This window comes from Nerophis lumbriciformis, linkage group LG31 (genome assembly GCF_033978685.3).
Source record: "Nerophis lumbriciformis linkage group LG31, RoL_Nlum_v2.1, whole genome shotgun sequence".
In the NCBI taxonomy this organism is placed as follows: domain Eukaryota; kingdom Metazoa; phylum Chordata; class Actinopteri; order Syngnathiformes; family Syngnathidae; genus Nerophis; species Nerophis lumbriciformis.
The window spans coordinates 30,570,668-30,595,967 of NC_084578.2; the positions used below are offsets into that span (position 1 = coordinate 30,570,668).

The window sequence follows — 25,300 nt, forward strand, 5'->3', positions numbered from 1 at the left end:
AATTAGACCTAATTACAAATGAAAAAAACCCGGTACTTTACAGAAAGACAAAACATGGAAACCATCCGGAAGTTGAACCAAAATAAGAGCACCAGAATAGGAAATAACACCAAACAGGAGAACATATAAACACATGACATACTGGTCCATACTGGCAAAGAGGTAGGGAGTAGCCTCTTCAACTAATGGAGATGTTGTAAAGGGGGGACAGAGCTGGGTCAGTATGACGTCCGTGTGGGGAGTTGATAGCAAGTTATACAGACACGTTTTGTACAAAAGACATGTTACAATTGGATTAATCACACTATAAAACTGAGTCACTAACAGCAAACAGACCAGTCAGAACAAACCTTTAGTGAATATTTTGGATGAAAACCAAATCCTACAAAATTTGGGGCGTGCAAAAACCAAGGTACCAGTGTGGAGGGTTGGAAGATGTCTTATAAATTGTGATTTTATCCACTCTTCTAATCTACTGCAGTGATGTTGCTTTTATACATGTTACATTGTATCGTTTTTTTATGCCAGAATATTTATTTCTCTTGGTTTTATTTTGGACCAGATGTCCACTCATGTGGAGCCAGATGTTCTCCTGGAGAAGGTGGGCAGAGCCGGTGTGATCACCATGAACAGACCCAAAGTCCTAAATGCTCTCAACATGTCCATGATCCGATTGATCTACCCTCAGCTCAAGGTTAGTGTGTTGTTCATCTTGGATAACTGTCAGCCATTGTTGGTGAATGTGTGTTTGTACACCTCTTTTTGGAAATGTTTTGTCATCTAACAGTTTGGAAAGCATTGACACATTGTCTTTCTATTAGTGGTGAAACGATTGATTAGCCACCAATCATTTTTGTCTGACTTCCGTGGAAAAGTACGTGATCGGCTGATCACAAAAACTAATTACTCGTGGCTCATACTTTGCAGCTTGGTCCCAGGGCTGACAACTAACTGTGTATGTCCAATTGTCCATACACAGTTAGTGCGTAGCCACCCCTCTAAGTTACTATCACTGCCACTGCGGAAAATTAACTACTTTTCTTACAAGTAGGGATTATAACATTAATTATATGTCCGATAATTATCGGATAATTAGATAGATATTCCTTTCAGTAATAAAAAAAAATGTTTTTACTGCGTCCCGTGCAACTGTGCTTGATCCTCCAAAAACACCACAATTTAAAATACATTTTAAAGCATAACAAAAATTCACTGCCGCTCGGAGCGGATTGAAAATGCGTGGTAACATCATTCGTGCCCATTGTAATCAATAAGAGTATTGTTGGCAAAATTGGCAAATTATTCCAAGGAATTGAAACACTGGGAACCGGTTTGTGTTAAGAAGTGATTCCCACAGATTGCCGATATACTTGTGGCGGTGGGAGTGTGGTTAGGGGTGTGGTTGGGGCTTGGCCAGGGCAATATGTTGCCAACATATAATTTGCATAATCTGCGATGATGCATATACCGTATTTTTCGGACTATAAATCGCAGTTTTTTTCCATAGTTTGGCCGGGTGTGCGACTTATACTCAGGAGCGACTTATGTGTGAAATTATTAACACATTACCATAAAATATCACATAATATTATTTAGCTCATTCACGTAAGAGACTAGACGTATAAGATTTCATGGGATTTAGCGATTAGGAGTGACAGATTGTATAGCATGTTCTATATGTTATAGTTATTTGAATGACTCTTACCATAATATGTTACATTAACATACCAGGCACGTTCTCAGTTGGTTATTTATGCGTCATATAACGTACACTTATTCAGCCTGTTGTTCACTATTCTTTATTTATTTTAAATTGCCTTTCAAATGTCTATTCTTGGTATTGGGTTTTATCAAATAAATTTCCCCCAAAAATGCGACTTATACTCCAGTGCGACTTATATATGTTTTTTTTTCTTCTTTACTATGCATTTTCGTCCGGTGCGACTTATACTCTGGAGCGACTTATAGTCCGAAAAATACGGTAGTTTCTTTAAAAAAATCTAACACATCTGTGTTATTAGTAATTAGTTTGAACATATTGTTTTCTTATATTGTTTTGCTCTATTTCTTTCTTTTTTTTGTTGATTATTTTATTACTACAGCGTAATGCAGGCAGCACTTTGTTTAACCTTGTTTTATTTACACATTATTCTGCCCCCCTTGAATATTGGAGTTTAGTTTGCAAAATATGTAAACAGTCTTTTGTATTAGAAATTTAAGAAACAATGTTGTTTATTGATAGTCTCCACAATGAAGTTACAGTAAAACTAAGCACACGAAGGAAAGTACATTAATATACATATGAAGTGCACATACATGTAGGAATCATGTTAAATCAACAATACAGCTTTCTATAAACTGAAAAAAGCAATACAATTATACAGGTGGAATGTTGGCTCTAATGTCACTGGCTTAATGCTAATGTAGGATGGACCACCTCATTGACAGGCTAACTATTATTAGCTAAGCAAACTTGTACACGCTCATCCAATGAGATTTTAATGGAACAAAATTTACTTAAAGGATAACTGCACTTTTTCTGAATTTTGCCTATCATTCACAATTCTTATGTAAGAAAAGAACACATATGTTTTTTTTTTATGGATTCTAATTTGTAAAATATTGCAAGTATTAGGTAGCTAACAATGCAGCTAATGGAACCGCTCATTAAGAAAAAAGGCCAACAATACTCCATTTACATCTCATGACCTGAATATTAACCAAGCGGTAGGGCTGGGCGATATTGCCTTTTTTTAATATCGCGATATTTTAAGGCCATATCGCGATACACGATATATATCTCGATATTTTGCCTTAGCCTTGAATGAACACTTGATGCATATAATCACAGCAGTATGATGATTCTATGTGTCTACATTAAAACATTATTTTTCATACTGCATTAATATATGCTACTTTTAAACTTTCATGCAGAGAAGGAAATCACAACTAAAACAAAAATCAGTATTTTTTTCATACGGTGTTGATCTGGAAATGTTTGCCTCTGCATTTTGATGGTGTGGACGTGTGGCACCGAACGGAGATATTGACGTGCGGAGGAAGCACTCTTCATTGTCTAGCGCATAGGTGTCAAACTCTGGCCAAATGCCGTGTAATTTCATTTGGCCCTTGAGGCAATATCAAATTAACATTAGAGCCGTTCCGCCGATATTATTTTCAGTGCCCCTCTCGAAAGTCTCCCGGGGCAACCATTCTCCTGAATTTCTCCCGATTTCCACCAGGACAACAAAATTGGGGGCGTGCCTTAAAGGCACAGCCTTTAGCGTCCTCTACAACCTGTCGTCACGTCTGCTTTTCCTCCATACAAACAGCGTGCCGGCCCCTATCACATGATACATGCGGCTTCTACACACACATAAGTGAATGCAAAGTATACTTGATCAACAGCCATACAGGTCACACTGAGGGTGGCCGCATAAACAACTTTAACACTGTTACAAATATGCGCCACACTGTGAAACCACACCAAACAAGAATGACAAACACATTTCGGGAGAACATCTGCACCGTAACACAACATAAACACAACAGAACAAATACCCAGAACCCCTTGCAGCACTAACTCTTCCGAGACGCTACAATATACAACCCCCCGCTACCACCAAACCCTGCCCCCCCTTTCTCTTGCTACTTCAAAGCTAGAATGTTTGATTCATTCATTATTGTTATTTTATTTTCAAATTTATTATTAGCCTGTGGAAAAAGTTTATTTTGATATTTACCTCAGAAGGCTGCAAATAGAAAAGAGACATTCAATTTTTATTAAAATTGTATTTGATATGCCATTGATATTTTTGAATTATTATTATTATTATTTGAAACTCGATTTTTTTATGTCACTATAAAGTTATATAAGCCTTGCTTGTTCAGTATGCAATGCAAAACGTGTTTGGGTCCCTATTTAAAGGTTAATTTGTTCAACCTTGGCCCGCGGCTTTGTTCAGTTTAAAATGTTGGCCCACTCTGTATTTGAGTTTGACACCCCTGGTCTAGCGGGTGACTTTTCAAATGATGCTACATATTAGCAGTGTAGCCGAGTGTCCTGGGTTCACCTATACAGCGTATTTATCTAATAAAATAATAAACGGTAGACATTAGAGCAGGTTCGGTAGCCAACGCTTCTTTAATGTCAACATCACACACCTCCTTCCACAACCACACACACCCTACGTCACAGCCCTACGGCAACAACGCTGGAGGGACAAAACTCCTCCTCCTTACCTAACACACTCCGGTAACTTGGGACACCCTGAACTGTTTGTTACAGCAGTAATTCTACTTTTTATAGCAACGCTTTTGCCCCACACTTGACAAATTACGGTTGTCTGTTCGACATCTTCCCACTTGAAGCCAAACCACCGCCAGACGATGGACCCCCTGCTGTTTTTTGGGGGAATTAATTATTCCTCCATTTGTTACCAGATTCGCACTTCTTTCTCTTGTATTACCGCTCGCACCACTCCGCTAGCATCACAACTAACGTTAGCCATGCTGCTACCTCTCTGCTCGGGGAGGGCGTATACGTATGTGACGTATGTAAGAAGGTGCGCTTGTCTGTCTGTGAGAAGGAGAGACAGGAAAGAGGAGGAGAGCCTGTAGTGTAATGCCTGCAGCTAAAAGCAACTGCGTGAGAACGTATACTCGATATCACGATATAGTCATTTTCTATATCGCACAGAGACAAACCCGCGATATATAGCGTATATTGATATATCGCCCAGCCCTACCAAGCGGTATTGTTATCATCTCTCTCTCCTATGATTGTCACACACACACTAGGTGTGGTGAAATTTGTCCTCTGCATTTGACCCCATCACTCTTGATCACCCCCTGGGAGGTGAGGGGAGCGGTGCCGCGCCCAGGAATCATTTTTGGTGATTTAACCCCCAATTCCAACCCTTGATGCTGAGTGCCAAGCAGGGAGGTAATGGGTCCCATTTTTTATAGTCTTTGGTATGACTCGGCTGGGGTTTGAACTCACAACCTACCGATCTCAGGGCGGACACTCTAACCACTAGGCAGTATCATAGTATCATAAGTGCTAACACATACAAACTATATTTAGCGGCGCCGTGATCACAGAGAGCTAAGAATCTTATGCTGCTATATTGACATACTGAATTGTTCACCTCCTGGGAGGTGAGGGGAGCAGTGGGCAGCAGCGGTGCCGCGCCCGGGAATCATTTTTGGTGATTTAACCCCCAATTCCAACCCTTGATGCTGAGTGCCAAGCAGGGAGGTAATGGGTCCCATTTTTATAGTCTTTGGTATGACTCGGCCGGGGTTTGAACTCACAACCTACTACCGATCTCAGGGCGGACACTCTAACCACTAGGTAGTATCATAAGTGCTAACACAGACAAACTATATTTAGCGGCGCCGTGATCACAGATAGCTAAGTAGCTTATGCTGCTATATTGACATACTGAATTTTTTAGGGTGCTTTTTACAGTTGGCGGAATAGAGAGATTCCAATTGGCTCCATTGTTAGCTGACTTTTCGCTAACATTTACACAATATTTACAAGTTAGAAAGCATAACAAAAATAAAAACGTGTTTTCTTGTCTTACATAAGGATTGTGAATGATAGACCAAATTCCCAAAAAACGTGCAGTTCACCTTTCAGACAGCAAGTGTATTATTTCTACTTACAAGCATACATTCACCAAACTCTGTAGAAACAAATACTGACCGCTGACTTTGTACTCCTCAATTAGTCTCCTGCTCCTGACCAACTACTTTTGCCCAAACCTCAAACTCTTAATATTTAAACAAATAACATAGTCAATGTTTTGTAGAACAAGATTGCAGGAACAAAAAAAAAGTATTACCTGGAGCAGCCCGCCACAAGTAAATAAATATACGGGAAGCACGGTTTTCGATTGCTATCCCTACTCACCTACAAGCTTGGTTTCCTTCAAAGTGACTCTGCTAGAGAGGTGATATTCTATATCCCTAGAACCACACCAAATTGCTTTGGCTTCCAAACCACCTACCGTAATTACCGGACTATAGACCGCACCGGTGTATCAATGGCAGACATATACGTTGTGAAATGAGCTATTTACGCATAAAGATTTGGTAAATGTTTATTTACATATGGTACCTTAATTGTTTCCGAACAGTGTCTGTAACACAGCAGTAAAACAGCTGATCAAAGAAAACAAAAAAGTAATTGTCATGAACCCACTAGCTGTGGAAGCTAGCTCTCCAATCAGCTAAACAGACTCAATAAATCCAAAGTGATGTTTTGATGAATTTACTGATACAAGGTACTAATACAAAAATAATGCCATTGTAAGTTAATAATACTAACTTAGACATTTTTACACGAGATAGCATATCGACATACACGTGATAGCATATCGACGCTAGCATAATTACATTAGATAGCATGTACAAATATGCATGAAAACTCTACTATCAAACATGTGACAGGTTAATGAGTATGAATTGTTTTAGTTATATTGTAAAATTTACAAACATTGCTTGGAGTGATAAAGAAACTCTACAAGTAGAAATGCTATGGATGACTGGAAGACGGAATGGCTCTTATACTTTCGGTTTAAGGCACAAAACAGAAGGAAATACTGACGACTTTCAACCCGCAGCACCTGCATTGAGCAAACTCATCCAAAAGATGGCGTAAACAATAACACAGCATGTGTGTCTTGTAGAAATGGGAAAGTGATAGTGAAACTGACCTGGTGATTATCAAAGGAGCAGGGGGTAAAGCCTTTTGTGCTGGTGGAGACATCAGAGGTAAATAGTAACTTTACAGTTTCAGACGTTTCTCCTTGGTGTGCTAAAGTACTAACACTTAATGCTTTTGTTTCTTTTCAGCATTAACTGAAGCCGGGAAAGTTGGAGATCCCCTCGCAAAGGTGTTTTTCCGTGAGGAATACATGTTGAACAATGCTATAGGTAAGTTACTGTATACTGCCCATCACACTTTCATTCCTAAATGAAATCAAATCTCCTACAGTCTCTCACAAATAAATAATCTGTATTAACACCCATGTGATGTTTTCAGGAACATACAGGAAACCATTTATTGCCTTAATTGATGGAATAACGATGGGAGGGGTAAGTCAAACTATTATACTAGTTTCATACTAACTAAGATAACATAATTTATCGCTACTATGAAATTAAACAAAAAGATGTAGCTGCTAAAAGCGAGGTTCTTGGGTTGGAGTTTGAGGATGGCAGTTACAGTATCTACATTTTCTTGATTGACAATGGGGTAAATCAACAATCGATTGATAATTCAGTTAAGAATTTATATTTTTGCACTAATTAAATTGTACAAATTGCCTAAGTATGCTGTAAATTTTATTTTAATATTGATTATAGATCGGTAAAGTGTGTTTTAGTTGTAGATGGATATCTTTTTTTAAGAATAGTTTATTTTGACTGTTTATTTAACACTTAATATTGTATTCCTCTGTAACAAAAGGCATAAACTAAAACACAACAACAAAATAAGTTGAGCATGAACCGTTAGTGGTTCTTGTTGATAAAAGTGAGTATTAGGGACGTTCCAATCAGGATTTTAATGCTGCCAATTCCAATACAGATTATCCATGAGTAAGATTGGCCAGTACCCATCACGTATATTAAATGTTAATGTTTCACTGTATTTATGGAGAGTGCTATTGACAGTGGAACAATATCAACACAACATTTTAACTAATTAATTATTCTATTTTATTATGTGCAATTGTTTGAGCAAATAAAGTCAGTAATACACAATAACTGAACAAAAGCCACAACTACTATGCCCAATTTAGCATGTGTTGATGAGTGAAGGCAAAGCTACTGACAAATCTGTTTGGTGGTCCAAATGTATTTGTGGCGGGCTGCCACAAATAAACAAATGTTTGGGAAACAAACAAACAGTAAATATTTCTGTCATTTGACGAAAAAAAAACTAAACTGCACTTTATAATGGTGAGTAAAACTGATACTGAGTTTTTCAGCCAATTTCTCAACCTGCTACCCTCGAAAAATAGTATGAAGTGCATCTCAGCATTGGAGAGGAGACACAAAACTGTAGTAGGTCTTAAGCCCATCAGATGGCGATATATACCAGTGGATGACTCCCAAGGCATGTTTTGCCATATTTTTTGGAAAAGACAACTTTTGAAAGGAGTGTATTTTATTTTAGCATAAAAACTGTGACTGTGTTTACATATGAGTTTGCTTGTGTGTAAATATATATGAAAGGGGTTGCTGTTTTAGGAGTTGGGGGGCCTTCACAGCTCAGGGGTGCATCAATGTTGGATTGAGACTTTTTATAAACCCCTGGTGTAAATAATGCTAACCTAATGTTTTGCATTGGTGTATTTTTCTTTCGTAACCCTTTTGTCATTATTTTCTTGTCCTTTGCCGGCAGGGTGTTGGTCTGTCAGTTCATGGACGTTTTCGAGTGGCCACTGAGAAAACATTGTTTGCCATGCCAGAGACCGCTATTGGTAAGCCACAATGTTGATGAGAGCACTTTAAAAGAGCTCTTTCAACTTTTATTGTCCTGTGCAGAAGAACCATATTGATTTTAAAAGCTCATTATAGCTGAAGTAGTTAAAAATCAGAAAACACTTAATAGGGACTACACGTTTCTAGTTTCTGTAAACCAGGTGTATTCAGGGAATTTTTGTTTGATATATTCTGAAAATATAATTATTTAGTTTGATTAGCTATATTACAAGATATTACACTTAAGCCACTATTTGCTTTGTCACCAATAAGTCAAAATGTAAGATGTTTTCTTTGAATGGCTTAGCAAATCTTGACTTACGGTACATTTCATTGTTCTTTAGCATCTTTAAGGTCCAAAATGTATCAAAATGGACTCACATCCTTCTTTTTTTTTTTCTATATGCGACACGTGATGGAATAGGTTAGGACACCTCTGCTTTGAAGGTCTACTTAATTTAGTGTATATGGAGAAGTTAGACAGTAAACACTGGATAATTTAATCAGTTTCTGCAGTATAATGTAAGAATGATATCGCTACTTTTAGGTTGAAGAAGGAAGTTGTATTTGAAATTATTTATCATCATGTACATTACATTTTATGCAAGGGCTATAGAAGGCTAGTTTCAATAACTATTGGACATTTGTAATTATTGCGGTGTAAAGCTATTCAGAATGTTGTGAGGGTTTTTTTCATTGTATTTTTGTGGCTTCTCTGTAACAAGCATCATAAGTAAATATTTGCTTTTAAATGGACCGGTACTTTAATACATAAGGTAAAATTATTTTATGTTCTGTCTTAATGTCTATATTGGAAGTATGGACTACCATAAAGAGCACTGATATCACCATTACAGTTGGGGTAAACAATTAGGACTACCTACCTGTTCTTTAAAAAGAAATAGAACCATCAATCTTCTTCATATTCTGTTTAGCATTCAGTTCACATTCTGACTTATATTTCTGCAAGTCATCCAAGAGTGATGGCCTATCTCTGTTAAAGGGGAACTGCACTTTTTTTGAAATGTTTCCTTTCATTCACAATCCTTATGTAAGACAAGAACACGTATGTTTTTCTTTTTTATGCATTTCTAAATAGTAAATAAATGCGATCAAAAGTCCGCTGACAATGGAGATTTAGGGAGTCGCTCTATTCTGCCAACAAAGCCCTTAAAACAACATCCAAACGCCTCCATCAAAGTTGTACAGTATATATGTAATGTAGTAATGGGCACATTTATAATAACATTTAATATTTATGTATTTTGCTCATTTGAAGCATATTTTTTTCCCAACATCATCAATGATTACTAAACACTGCAGACTTTTTGACAGCCAACAAACATAATAAAACATCACTTACTGTACAATGTCTGCTGTCATTAGGATGCCGACTGATGGAATCTTATTATAGTCCCGTTTGGACGAAGAATGACTCATAATCCTTGCGAAGAAAAGCAGGGTGGAACCAAGCGTCTTTCGTGTCGTTCTCGTTATTTCCGGGTCTAAATTGGCTGTCAAAGGGTACCAACATGTCAAATTACATCCTCGTTCTTCTACTATTCAGGTGAGAGTCATTATTTATGACAAACAATAAACTTCCACATGCAGGGAAGCGAGGAAACGGGTTACCACTCGATGATGCAAACATAGGCACACACACTAGTGATCACGGTGCCGCTCCTATAAATAGTTTGTCTGCGTTGGCCCTTATAATAACAATATCACTAATACTTGGTTAATATACAAGTCACAAAATGTTAATGGGGTATTGTTGACGCTTTTTGGATGCTTTTTTTTATTAGGTTTTATGGGTGGAAGAGAGGACCTCCCATTGCCTCTGCTGTAAGCGGACTTTTAATTACGTTTGTTAATGAGTTACAATGCATCAAAAAATCCTCCGTTGCCATGTTTTTCATAGTGATTGAGAGCGATAGGCAAAACTCCAAAAAAAAGTGCAGTTCCCCTTTAATATCACTGACCAACAAAAGAGACGTAATGGCTTTAAAACATGTATTTAAAGGTACAAATAATTGATGCAAATGTAGCAGTGGTCATCCCCCATACTTGAGGCTCATACCTGTAATCACACAACCCCTCCAACTGAGAGCCAAGCAACCTAGCCAGTAGGCTAAAATCCCAGTTTCCCAAACTATTGAGTACTGGAGCTCTTGAATCCCCACACAAATGTGCATAAACATTGATCATTCGTAACGGGTAGCGGCAAATCTCTTTATGGCGGTACAAATTCACGCGGGGCAGGCTGCCACAAAGAAATAATACATGTGTGGGGGAAAGCTGTAGTGGGAGTAATGTAAGCTTGAGGTATCATTAGAGGAAGGACAGCAGTTGCCTTCAAATCAAGCCGCTACCCCGGCCAGAAAACACCAAAGTCCTCTTCAAAAGATGACACCTTCGAAGTCCACCCCAGTGAGACCAAATAAGGAGAGTTAGAAGGGTCCAGTGGTCAGCTGCAGGTTTAAACACATCATCTTCATTATGCTTTTCGGATTGCTAAAGATGATGCTCTCTGAGTCATTTGTTTCCCAGATCTTTAGCCTACATGTATTGTTCTCCAACAAAAGTTCCCTCTCCTCCTTATGGCTCTCCTCGAAAACTCTTTGGGTCTATCAATAATTACAATAACTTTGAATAATGCAGACGTTTCTCATGTTGAGGCTGGTACTCTGCTGAGAGCTAAGTTCCCTCTATAGGCTAAAGACTTAGCTCCTGGCTTTTGCAGAGCAATGATGCTGGTGTACGCCATTCAGTGTCCAACCTTTTTGCAAAGTTCTAAAATCATCAACTGAGCTATTCAACTACAGAGAAAGAGACTCTGGCCCAGGTACATGTGGAGCCTCAGTCGTCATAATGAAAACAAATAAAGAAAATAATATCATGAGCGGTGCAGCAACTTGAAGTTTCCAGGTATGATCCCCGCTTCCGTCATTCTTGTCACTGCCTTAAAGGCCTACTGAAACCCGCTACTACTGACCACGCAGTCTGATAGTTTATATATGAATGATGAAATCTTAACATTGCAACACATGCCAATACGGCCGGGTTAACTTATAAAGTGCAATTTTAAATTTCCTGCGAAACTTCCGGTTGAAAACGTCTAGGTATGATGACGTATGCGCGTGACGTCGATGGTTGAAACGGAAGTATTGGGACACCATTGTATCTAATACAAAAAGCTCAGTTTTCATCGCAAAATTCCACAGTATTCTGGACATCTGTGTTGGTGAATCTTTTGCAATTTGTTTAATGAACAATGGAGACTGCAAAGAAGAAAGCTGTAGATGCGATCGGTGTATTAGCGTCTGGCTACAGCAACACAACCAGGACGACTTTGACTTGGATAGCAGACGCGCTATCCGACGCTAGCCGCGGACCGCATGGATGATCGGGTGAAGTCCTTCGTCGATCGCTGGAACGCAGGTGAGCTTCGGTGTTGATTAGCAGATGAGGGTTGGCGTAGGTGGAGAGCTAATTTTTTTATCATAGCTCTGTCGAGGTCCGTAGCTAAGTTAGATTCAATGGCGTCGTTAGCAACAGCATTGTTAAGCTTCGCCAGGCTGGAAAGCATTAACCGTGTAGTTACAGGTCCATGGTTTAATAGTATTGTTGATTTTCTGTCTATCCTTCCTGTCAGGGGTTTATTTCTTTTGTTTCTATCTGCAGTTAAGCCCGATGCTATCACGTTAGCTCCGTAGCTAAAGTGCTTCACCGATGTATTGTCGTGGAGATAAAAGTCACTGTGAATGTCCATTTCGCGTTCTCGACTCTCATTTTCAAGAGGATATAGTATCCGAGGTGGTTTAAAATACAAATCCGTGATCCACAATAGAAAAAGGAGAGAGTGTGGAATCCAATGAGCCCTTGTACCTAAGTTACGAGAGAAAAAAGATACGTCCTGCACTGCACTCTAATACTTCACTCTCACGTTCCTCATCCACGAATCTTTCATCCTGGCTCAAATTAATGGGGTAAATCGTCGCTTTCTCGGTCCCAATCGCTCGCGTTGCTGGTGTAAACAATGGGGAAATGTGAGGAGACTTTCAACTTGTGACGTCACGCTACTTCCGGTACAGGCAAGGCCTTTTTTTATCAGCGACCAAAAGTTGCGAACTTTATCGTCGTTGTTCTATACTAAATCCTTTCAGCAAAAATATGGCAATATCGCGAAATGATCAAGTATGACACATAGAATGGATCTGCTATCCCCGTTTAAATAAAAATTAAAAAAATCATTTCAGTAAGCCTTTTGTGTCCTTGGGCAAGACACTTTAACCACCTGCTCCCAGTGCCACCCACACAGGTTTAAATGTAGCTTAAAGATGTACATAATGAGTTTCACTATGTAAAGCGCTTTGAGTCGCTTAAGAAAAGCACTATGTAAATATAATTCACTTCATAAAACTTCATTTTTCCATAAACTGTGTTATAAATGTAATTTCTGTATCATTACAACCATTTTTACCTAAGGGGTCATATTATGCAAAACAAACAATTTTTCTTTTCACCTGTTGGCACTTGTTTTTGTGTATTTGAGATCTTCATAACTCCAAAGGAATTTTTTATTCAAACCATAGAGGCATGGCACAGATATTAATAAAACACGTTTTGCCTCTTCCCAAACGAGTTGTTTGGAATTTAATATTTTAGTGGCATATTTTGCCTTAGTTACGTCAACGGATATCTCCATGTATGGTAGAGGTTTACCTGAAGAGTTTTGCGCCAGCCCGACATTCTTATTCAGTTTTGAAAGTTGTCGTCAATAAGTTGGCGCATTTTAACATTGTCTCTGTACTGTTCCTTATGTCGTGTCAAAAAGTGAATAGACGTGTTCAAGTCGCTAACAACGACTTGTTGGCGGCATGTTTTGCTGTTTGGTCAGTTTCTGACTTTTCAAATCCAAACAAAGGAGTTCCTCTTCACTCGTTTTGAAACCAATTCCTCTTTCGGTTTTGTTGGTTTTGCTTCCATTGTGTTCTCAGTCCATCTCTGCTACATTGTTGATATCTATGCTAATGCCGGCTCTCGCACGCATGGATGTGTCAAAATTACGTTTGCAGAAACCTTTCTACACCATGACTTTCTACACGCTAGAATCTACAACCTCTGTAATGTATTTAATGTAAGTGTGACTTCATTATTCTTGCAAAATCGGACTAACAAATATACTGAAAGGCGCTGTGGTACTGAGTCACCATAAGGAGGGGCGCGTACATGAGCCAATAGGTGCTTTTTCAGAGCTGAAGCAAGGATTTTGTTTTTAGTAGCAAGTCAAATGCCAAAAATACAGTATATTTTAATGCTCTTTTTAATCATTGAATGAATGTGGCTGCCAAGATTGAAGATTATATATTAAATTAAACTTTAAGACAAAACAGAAGGCAATCATATTTGTACAACCAAATATTTATTGTTCTTTGCGAAAGACAGGCACATGTAATTCAGATACAAATAATAGGCAAGACCACAAATGTTTTTTAACTTTTTATAAAAGTAAATAAATGGGACTACAATGAATTTGATAACAATATTATAAATGTTAATTTTTTTCTTATTTTTATACTCGTCTTGAGAAACCTGTATCAACATAGATTGAAGCATATGGATCTAAAGTTGAAAAAATCTCCAAAGGCATCAGTGGCGTGTGTCACGACGTATGGTCTGAGAACCGACTTGCTGATCCCCAACCCTCCAAACCTTTCAAACGCTGGCAGCACTCATACGTCTATTTTCCAAACACAACCTTTGAATAGGATGCTGAGCACGTTTAGGTGTGTAATGTGATCGACTCCCACTGAAGTCATAGTTCGCTCCTAAGCTTAATGATTCAAAGGCAGATGGCCTACTGTTCAGAGAAGATTAGCTATAAATCTGTAACAATTAATGCTGACAAATGGGCAATTACCTGTCTTCACATGGTATCAATGACCTGGATTCCTATGGTTTTCTGACTGCCTACATATAATTGTTAATGGTTTGGAATAATTTAGACTCCTGTCACTTTGTATTTAAATGTAGCTGTGACTTGTTGTCAATTTGAACTAAGTTCTGTATTCTCTCGTAAGAGAATCACTGATGTAACCAGTATTACCAGTTTATGTCACTTTTCTTCAGTTTTAATATTTTGTGATGAATTTACTGAGAGCATTGCTACAACATGCATGCTCTTTGCCCCCAAAGGTTGTATTTAATAAGTCACTTAGTTGTAAATACTATAGCTCAACATGATGAGATGCGGTTGCAGGAGAATGTCTGGTCTGCCAGTAACAGTAAATCAATATAGTCATAAAGCGTATGCTTCATTTAACTTTTCATTCTAAGTCCTTAGCTTAGTCACAGTAATAAAATAATAAAATAGTGCAATAAGTGCCTGCCCCTTAGAAAATCTACATTCAATTGTAAAACATTAAGAATTTAGGATTCAAATATTAAAGTGCATTTTTTTCCACTTAGAAATCAGAAAAGTTAACAATTACCTGTGCCTCTTGATATTCCATGAAGTTGAACATTACTAATTTTGCTGTCAAGTGCTTTCATCATACGGTTCTTTTCTTAGTGCCTCTTATCAAACACTTCATCATCAGTCATGTGGCTTTACATTTTCTGCAATCGCCGCTATTAACGCTAGGTTTTGGCTTAGCAGTACAGGCAGCTTTGTAAATCATAAATCTTCACCTAAGTGAATTTTAAGGTGACTTTTATCAGAGTTTATTGTGTTGAGGCCTGTCTTAAACTTTTTTGGTTAAATTTTCTGTATAACACGTTTTGCAAAGTACGACTGAAATGTACATGGTAAAGAAAGCTGACACCAGTGGCTGCTGTTCCATGATGCGTTTCTCTGTAAACAAAAGAGCGCGCACGCGGTATCATGACTTCACAAATATGCAACCCTACCATTGGGGGGGGGTGTTGATGAGCCAGGCGGCAGCACAAGATCAACGACAAACACGAAAATGATAAGCCGTTATTTTTATCGGTTTATTTTTCATTATCGATGTGACGTCATAATTGGCATTATCAGTCAATAATTATTGGCCGTCGATAATAATGTGCATCCTGAAAATGAAGGCAATATTCTCTTTCAGTGCATTGAATCAGGTCCAAAATGTTGGTTGCCATTTGTTTCCCCGCTGTGCTGTATAACCTTAAAATGACCCGTCATACTGTTTGCTGCTTTCCCAAAGTGTTAATATCTCTGTGACAACCTCAACAGATTTACCCATCCTGCCATAATCTGCCACACTTAATACGTTTTCAGACGTGAATCAGGTCAGCTCATCTAATCCTGCTCGCTGCCATTCACAGAGCCTCGTGCCACATCAACTGTGACCCTTAAAGCTTTTCTTCCTGCCAAATACTGAATTCAAATGGGAACATTTGTGAAAACACAGATTTAATTCCATAGATTACAGCTGTGGATTGTGATGAAAGAGTTCCTAAACACTGACATTTTCATTTTGCTAAAAACTTTTTTAAGGTAGTTTTGTCTATGGACGGTGGATATTTTTCTAGATTTTTTTTTTTTTTACTTATTGGTTACATGTTTAAGATAAACCAGATAACCGATTATATTAATGAACTTGTTTCTAGATGTTCTTTGTCACCAATTGATACCAAGTTAAGAGTTGTTTATATTTTTGACAAAAGATTCTCAAAAAAAGTTATGTTACTGGTGTATAGAAAAATAGTACCTCTTAATGATGAAAAATATATTTTCATATTTTTGTAAATGTATTTAAAAAGGAATAACTGAAACATCAAAACAAGCTAAGTCATTCTTGTGGAAGTGCCTTGGTGGTCGTTTTGATTTTAGGATTGCATGTGTCTAATATCTGGGACCAACCTTGTTATTAGCCGACTATTTGGAATATGAAATGTACACCTATTCAGTGGCTCTAATTTAGCAATTTGCTTTTAAAATCAGCTTAAGATACTTCAGGCTTACGCTATCTAAAAATAAAGGTGACTACCACTTCATTAAAAAATATTTATTTATGATTTGTGCTTCTAATTAGGCTGCTACAATTATAAATATCTTACTTTAATTCCATTCATTGTCAAAGTCATCAATTACACCACAGTTTTTTTTTAGACTGCAAATATGATATACAGTAGATAATAATAAAATAATTGTAAATTCAAAAACACCAATAAAATAATCATCATCCAACTGATGTTTTAAATCTAGAAACCTGCACACTTGGCATATATATCGACAAAGTTTAGCTGGCGAACTTTGGCTAAAATGTCTTTTTGTGGTAACGAACAAGATAACTCTCTTAACTGTCTGTTGATATACAATGTTAACTTTCTCAGGCTGTAGTTGTCTACATGCTTGCTGTTCAGAAGATATAATGAAATTAATATTTTAAGATTACTACTTACTTGTACACGAGGCATATGAGGCAGATGTTTCAATTCTTATTTTGTTTGAGGCAAATATTTTAAATATTTAGGGTTGTGCGCATGCCTGCGCATGCTCAATAGCATTGGGTAGTAGACATTAATGGTTAATACTTATTGACAGAATACTGGCCTGAAAAAACAGCAGCGATGACGTCACTAACTATTATCGGCAAATGAATTTGTGGGCGACAAATTTTGTTATCGATTTTTGTCGACTATGTCGACAAATCATTACGTCGCTAATACTGTAATCATGCATTCATTTTCTACTGCTGATAAGGTTCAGGATCACAGCACAGATCAACTGTATTTATAGAAGACTGCATATGTGAGCTCTGTCGCGGCCTAAGTGACATACCTACGTACTGAGCAGGCATCCTTGTTGGTTTCATTTCTGAGCCTTCTTAAACCACAGAATTCCCAGGCACTTTACCCTTTGCAAATGTTTTTTGTAATGTGATTTATTTAACTAAGGTTTTGCTGTAGCTTGTTTACTTCAGATGCAGTCTGTAGTCATTTTTTTAAATTTATTTGGTTATGGATGGATGGATACTGGTAATTTTTCCTCCATGTTTCCTTTTGGGTCGACTTCAGTTCAACAAAAATTTTTAGACTCACATATTTGATGCAGATTACTAAAAACAGTGCTGGTATAGAGATGATCTTCGACTAGTTGTTTTGCAAAAAAGCCCCTAAAATAGCAGAGTGCTCCTGTAAGTCTGGCAAAATAATTACACCAAAATCAAATGTCTACTGTATAGGACACGGGTTCTGCGGAATATATGAATTATGAAATAAGAATAATAGTGAAGGGAGAAGTCCGGCACCCCCGGTCCTGGCTTACACATTACAGTGTTGTTGCTCTGTGTGGATAGTAGATACATTACTTGCTCATTTCCTATTATTTGCTGGTTAGTTTGTGGTTTCAGTTAAACTTCTGTTGAAGTGTACAAAGCACTTATTCTTTTGTTGTTTCATTACTTCACATTCAAGCTAGCTTAGAGGTTAGCATGGCTTATTATCCTCTCCTTCTGTCTGTGTTTTTGCTGCTTGTGTTTTGGCACTAGTTCTGTATTCTAGAACATTGTTACTTTATTTAACATAATAAAATCATATTTGGACGCTTTTCCATTGATTTAGAATTGTTCACGTCCCAATTGTGATACATCTAATAATCGATAGTTTCCCACTTCAAATCTAGACGACCCGTCAGTCATAATGTTTTTACTGTCAATCAAAGCTGAGAAATGTTGTTTTGCATCTTGTATTGAATCCAGGTCAGTTGTCCGTGCCAAATATTCTAATGTCACAGTGTGTGGTTAATTCATGTGTTGTGGCTTCTCAACTCTTCTTCTTCACTGACAGGTCTTTTTCCAGATGTAGGAGGTGGTTATTTCCTCCCGAGGCTCCAGGGAAAGTTGGGACTCTTTCTAGCTATGACTGGCTTCCGTCTCAAAGGTCGTGATGTGCACAGCGCTGGTATCTCCACTCACTTTGTGGAGTCCAAGAAGGTAACTTTAAATGTATTTGGTCTTGCCTGTGAATATTCTCGTTCATCCAAATGATTGTATTCTCAGGGCATTGACTGAATCGCAATTGGACTGCTCAGGTTGTCTTAAAAGACGTTTTGCCTCTCATCTGAGCAGCCTTCAACAGTTCATGCTCAAAGACTGAGGACAAATGCTGATTTATCTTGTCTTTAGACATGAACCGAGGAAGGCTGCTTTGATGAGAGGCAAAAACAACCTGAACACTCTTTGGTTGTGTTATTCTTGGAACAATTTTTATATAGAATTACATGATGTAAGACCTTGAAGTAAACAGTATTCTGCATGTGTGCTGCTGGGGAGAATTTTTTCATGGCCCTGGTTAGGACTACATATACACTTAAACCTCAACCTCACAACACTGAGCGCTGTTTTTTAAATTAATTCAAATGAATTTAATCCCAAAACACCCCCCATTTTAACATACAACATGCCTTCTAAAAAGAAAAACAAACTAAGTTCAGAAATATTGTTTTCAAAACAATTCAATACAATGCCGTACAAACGACTACAGTATGAACTTAGTAATGCTGTCAAATTATAAAAATGTGTAATCAGACTACCTATGCTTTTGCATTTTGATTAATCACAGTAAGTTACTTGTCTGTATGGTTTTAAATTAACTTTTAAAACGACCTCAATATTTTCACACAAATGCAATTTTAATGTCAGAATGTCATACATGATTTTTTAATGTTTAACTTTTAAAGTGTAATTTCCTTAGTAAACTCACCAGGTAACCATCCGCGGTTAAGATAAAGGAGCATGTGCGGTCAAAATAAATTGTTCAATTAATTTACGTTTATCCATGATTATTGCGATAATGTTTTGTGATTAATTGCATAAGTTTAACTTAGACAGCCATAGAAATAATGTAATGTTGCAACATTTTATCTAATGCATTGTCTCTTTTGGGCTGCTTCTCTATTGTGTAACAATAGAAATTGTTAATGTCGGACGTCTGTGAGTGATGGACCAGAGGTCATAGTTGACAACAAGTGATGTGTATGTCTGTGTTTTACTCGATCATCCAGTTTATAGAGTCAACAGACCGCTTATTCATATTTTCATGGATAAATGTCAGTCGCTTGACATCTTTGGCTGCATAATGCTGAGGCTGGCTCCTGCTTTGTTTAATGCAACCTAACGATGCTGTGGTCGTGCTTCCTTGACGGGTTTGTTTCTCTGATTAGGAGGGTGTCGTCCGCTTCTTTTTGCGGTCGCTTTTGCACTCGCTTTCTCCCTTGTGGCGGTTTGAGGGCAGTGTTGGGAAAAAAACTAAAACTTGTAACTTACTTACTTGCAATTTGGGACACACTAGGATGAGGTACCACTGTAGCTATAAGGAAATGTGCAGCATCTCTGTCTTTTTCTGTTACTACTATTGCTATATTGCATTCATGTCTCCTTTTATTAGATATCCCACCTAGAGAAGGAGCTGATGGACTTAAAGTCACCCACAGTTGAGAATATTTCCAGAGTGCTAGACTCCTTACAGAATGAGGTTAGGAACGTCTATCAGACATGCATGGTTTAAATTTACATATATTTCTTGACATCAGCGTTAACTATTTGGTCCTTTTTTTGACTTTCAGAGCAGCCTTGATTCTGAGAAACCGTTTGTCCTGGAGAACCACATGTCTGACATTAACAGGTAATGTTGGAATTCTGCCTGCAGTTGTTCTAAACAGGCACTATTATAGTGATAATTGTTAGTTACAATAATATAAAAAACATAATAATGCTGTCTTTTACATCCCCACAGACTGTTTACCTCTGACAGTGTGGAGGGCATCATGCAGAACCTGAAGGCAGATTCTTCAGACTTTGCCAAGAAACAAATTGAGGTAGTGTATATTATTTTCATGTGTCTTTATTGTATCACTGTTCTTTTAGATCAATTATACATCATTTATTGCAAGCTTGATACACTGGTCAAAAAACAGCAGTAACACACCGTCCATCACTCTGGTACAGTGTAAATCTGAATTTAAAGGGGTCATATTATGCAAAACCAACTTTACTTACCTGTTGTCACCTGTTGTTTTGTATTTGGGATCCCCATAAGTCCAAAACATTGAGGCGTGCCAGAGATATTTATAAAACACTTTTGGCTCTTTCCAAATGATCCCTTTGGAATTTGAGACTTTAGTGACGTATTTTGCCTCAGTTACGTCAGTGAATATCTACATATACAGTATGGTAGAGGTGCTCGAGCCCACCATTTTTATTCAATTGTAACCAAAGTTGCATTCAATAAATTCCGTTTTTTTCTCGATCCTCGTATTGTGGGGGCATACTCTCTCTCTCTCTCTCTCTCTCTCTTTTATGCTGTTGCCATTTCTAATAACTTTTATCTGTCAGTAGACTCCATATGGAAGTGCTAAAACAACAACATGGCTAAAAGACTGTAGACGCAGTTGAAGGGGGCTCTGCTTGAAGGAGAGATTCGGCTCATAATTAAGACCGCCCATGAAACGGCGCATTCTGAAAAGACAGCGGCTTAAAGATGATGTGTAAAACCAAAATTTTGACCAAAGCACCACCATTACATGTTATGTAGACCACAAGGATGTGGTCTTAGTTTGACCGTTTTAATATAATTTGATCTTTTTCTGTTGCTACAGACTTAAATTTAAAAAAATAAATGTTATGCCGCTTTTAATTACTATATTTTTCTGATTATAAGTTGCTACTTTTTTCCCACGGTTTGAACACTGCGAATTATTAAAAAATGATTATGAACGGCCATAATGTTTTGTATTCAACAGATATTTTTTTATATAACACCGACAGAGACACTGAAAAAGTGTATTATTGTTTGTGCTATGGTGCCATCTTTTGGATGAGTTTTCTCACTGAAGGTGCTCTGGGTTTGTCTCGCAAACGCACATTGCGTGACGTGTTTAAAAATCATGGAGCTGCAACAATGCATTAATGCTGATTGTTGTAATGCATCGAACATTTTCTAGCATCCAACGCCAAACATCTCTTCCCTCAACCATAACCATCATCGCTTGCCTGCAACGGGAAGCTAACAAGCCAAATACTAAAATCTGTGAACATTGCTCCAAGCTACAGGTTTTTGTGTTGATGTGTTGTGAATACAAAACTAAACATTGACTTGTGTAAAGGCAGTCATATACTGTATAATAAAACAAGGCGGCAGCAAAGAAGGACTTCCCCATTTATCACACAGGAAAGGTCCGCCACGTGAACAGCTGATTTTACTACGTCCAGCGCCGACGTAAGACAACCATGTGACTTGCGTCCCGTATGTAACCAAAGGATGGACAAATATACTATGTTAACAGGCCTGTAGTGGCCATAAACATTTAGCTTCTACAGCAGGGCCATCTGTGGCCCGTGACTCGTTTGTCATTGGCCCTCGGCACATTACAAAATACAAAAACAAAAAAAAACACCAGCAAAATTTGGGAAAACAGCAAGAAACACAATGAGAAAAAGCCAAAATGTTGACATCAGCCAAAATACTAAAATATTTATTTCTTTTAAAATTTTGTGGGTGCAGATTAAATACTGGTGCATTTTTGCATTTCCATTGCACTGCAAAGTTCTGAGTAATTTATTCAGGCTGATGACAAGTGGTATTGTACATTTTTACATTCAATCAATCAAACTTAATTTATAAAGCGCTTTTCATACATAAAAGAAATGCAACGCAAAGTGCTTTACAGAGTTAAAAACAATACCCCGTTGACTCATATCCCCCATTATCACATACATATGCACAGACACAGATACCAAACACAAACACACACACACACACACAACATACACACATTTGCAACTATACGGACAAATGGTTGCATGGCTAAATACAGAGGAGACATGTGAGTAAACACTATCACAGGAGCCATCTACACCAGGAGGTCATCAGACCATGGCCACCAGGACGCTGACACAAAAGCGACCCCACAAGCACGGTCGATAACCCCTGAGGCAGATGGCTCATCTGAGGAACGTTGGAAAATAAAAATAATACAACTTGTAAAATAGTAAGAACCATGAGAAGAGATAAAAAATAAAATACAAGCAAGACATATGAAGATTAATAGAAAAAAATAAAATGAATGTACAGTAAATCATCCATCCATCCATTTTCTACCGATTATCCCTTGAAATAAATAAATAGAACTAAATAAAAGCTTGCATAACTAATTGTATTAAAAAGTAAAACACAAATGACACGTAAAAGCCAAATTAAAAAGGTGGGGCTTAAGCCTGCTCTTAAAAACATGAACGTTCTCCGCAGCCCTGATGTCCTCTGGGAAACTGTTCCATAGACGGGGGCCATAATGGTGGAAAGATGCCATCCCGTGACTTTGTGTCCTGACTTATGGAATAATTAGTAGATGAGTGCTGGAGGATCTCAGGGCCCGGAAAGGCTAATAGGGTAAGAGCAAATCTGAAAGATAAGATAAGATTTAAAAAAATACATTGATTCCATGTAAAAAAAAAAGACTATATATGATCAGATGTATTTTTTAAACCTAAGTACAAATAAGCAAAATACAATGCTAGTAAGATACAGAACAAGATGATTTAAAAACCATGACCTGACATTTACTACCAAAAAAAAGAGTCAGCGCTTTCTAGCCAAGTGTGTGGACAAGCCTGTCCACAGAGTCCAGGGTCCTCATCCACAACAGTTGCGTGGCATTCCTACTAACCACAGACATACGTTCAAATCCAGAAAACTATGTATGCTAGTAAAAGTTAAGATGTATTAAAGTGTGTGCATGCAAAAGCCAAGCACATTTCTTTTTTACATCGCCGTCTATTTGACATTGGTCCGAGATGTCGTGTCGCTTGGCACGCCCGGACCACGCTCCCTATCCTATTGAAAGTAGCCATGTGCTTGAGCTCCACACGGTCAGACCAATCACAAGTCAGTAGGAGGTGCTTCTTTCTTACGTTTCAAGTTTTTGCCGTGTCTCTGAGAACTGAACACAGACTGAAATTATAAAAAATAATTGGTCCTGTCAGGAAGAAGGTGAAGAAGAGGATATGTGGGCGTGGGAAAAACTGACTCGGGAAAATTGGTGCTTCACCTCGTTTGAAAAGATAGTCTCTACAATGATACGTAAACTTTAGAAGAGGCAGGTCACTGATTACCCCCAATATAAATATCATTTGTATAACTTATAACAAAATGTGTTTATACAGTATCTTGCTCACAGGAGCCAGATTACAGCCTAATGTGAAAATTAAATGGATACATTTCAGCTACGTGCATCTCATCTTTGCCGTTAAAAGACGGCGTGCGCCAGGATTTTGTGCCTAAGCAAGCTTGTTACATGAGACCCCAGGACAGCCAGAAAGCTGTGGTCACATGTTCTTTTGTTTCCTTAGTTTCTGTGTCTATTTCCTGGCTCTCTTATTTACGTTTCCCTTCCTGTCTGGCTCCAGGAGAGCTGTTTACCAGGTCTGTGCCTGATTGGCAACCTGAGCACACCTGTTCCAGGTTGCCAATCAGGCTTCTTTCTATACATGCCTACCTCGCCCTCCAGTCGGGGCTGGAGGATTGACTCTGTAAGCTAATTCTTATGTTACAAGTGTTGCTGTTATAAAAATACTTAAATGTCTTACCTGCACATGGTCCTCCTGTCTCCTGCATCTTGGGGTCACAATTACCAGAGAGAACCCACGGGGCGAACATGCGAACTCCACACAGAAAGACGCCCAGCCCGGGAGTCGTACTCAGGACCTTCTCGCTGTGAGGCACGAGCACTAACCACTCTAAAACCGTACTGGCCACAGTTGAAACATGTCAAGGTTGAAAAAACTCAATCTAATATACCTAAAACTTGTCTCAGTGTAAATACACACTCTTTAAACTCTTACTGTTGCATTTGCACATTTTAAAACAGGAACACTGTAAACCAGGAGTCTCCACAACGCGGCCCAGGTGCCTTTTTTTTTTTTAATACATATTCTTAGATATTACACTCATTTTAATGAATTATGTAACTCTCGCTAGGGGTGTCCCGATTCCATATTGATATCAAATATCGATTCAAAATTGGTTTATATGGGTGTGCATCTAAAATCTCAAATGTAAGATCTGATACAAGTGGACTGGTGCAAAGCTGGACAGCCATCCATCCATCCATTTTCTACCGCTTGTCACTTTCAGGGATGCTGGAGCCTATCCCAGCTGCATTCGGGCTGGAGGGCGGATTACACCCTAAACAAGTCGCCACCTCATCGCAGGGCCAACACAGATAGACAGACAACATTCACAATCAGACACTAGGGCCAATTAAGTGTTGCCAATCAACCTATCCTCAAGTGCATGTCTTTGGAGGTGGGAGGAATCCGGAGTATGCAGAGGGAACCCACGCAGTCACGGGGAGAACATGCAAACTCCACACAGAAAGACCCCGAGCCTGGGGATCGAACCCAGGACCTTCTTATTGTGTGGCACAGGCACTAACCCCTGTTTCACTGTGCTGCCTATTGGACAGACAGTTAACATCTCAGTGTCCTCCAAAAAGCACACAAGGTTGATCTTTTATTTTAGACAAGTCAGTTACAAAAGGTAAATAGGCTACTGGGAGCTAGCAGCTACACAACAGCATTCAATAGCACACAAGCTAGGCATACGTAATATTTGAACAATATTGTCGTCTGAAACAAATTTGTCAAACTAAACACAAATAAAATAATTGCAGTTGCAAATAACTTACAGATACAAAGTCTCCAAGGCAGAAGCATCCAGTAAGTACCCAGTAACAAACGTGTCCACATTAGGGATGTCCCGATCCGATATTTGGATCGGATCGGCCGCCAATATTTGCCAAAAA

At 38.3% G+C, this 25,300-nt stretch overlaps 1 protein-coding gene across 1 annotated transcript in view; it reads left to right on the top strand.

The window, feature by feature from the left end:
* The window catches only part of hibch (3-hydroxyisobutyryl-CoA hydrolase), a 46,396-nt gene that overhangs the window by 2,362 nt on the left and 18,734 nt on the right, over window positions 1-25,300 (top strand). The window contains exons 3-11 of the mRNA XM_061926206.2: window positions 563-694; window positions 6,699-6,783; window positions 6,865-6,945; window positions 7,055-7,107; window positions 8,420-8,498; window positions 18,289-18,434; window positions 19,888-19,974; window positions 20,066-20,124; window positions 20,236-20,317. Of these exons, the coding sequence (XP_061782190.1) occupies window positions 563-694; window positions 6,699-6,783; window positions 6,865-6,945; window positions 7,055-7,107; window positions 8,420-8,498; window positions 18,289-18,434; window positions 19,888-19,974; window positions 20,066-20,124; window positions 20,236-20,317 (804 nt within the window). The remainder of the gene's footprint in view (window positions 1-562; window positions 695-6,698; window positions 6,784-6,864; window positions 6,946-7,054; window positions 7,108-8,419; window positions 8,499-18,288; window positions 18,435-19,887; window positions 19,975-20,065; window positions 20,125-20,235; window positions 20,318-25,300) is intronic.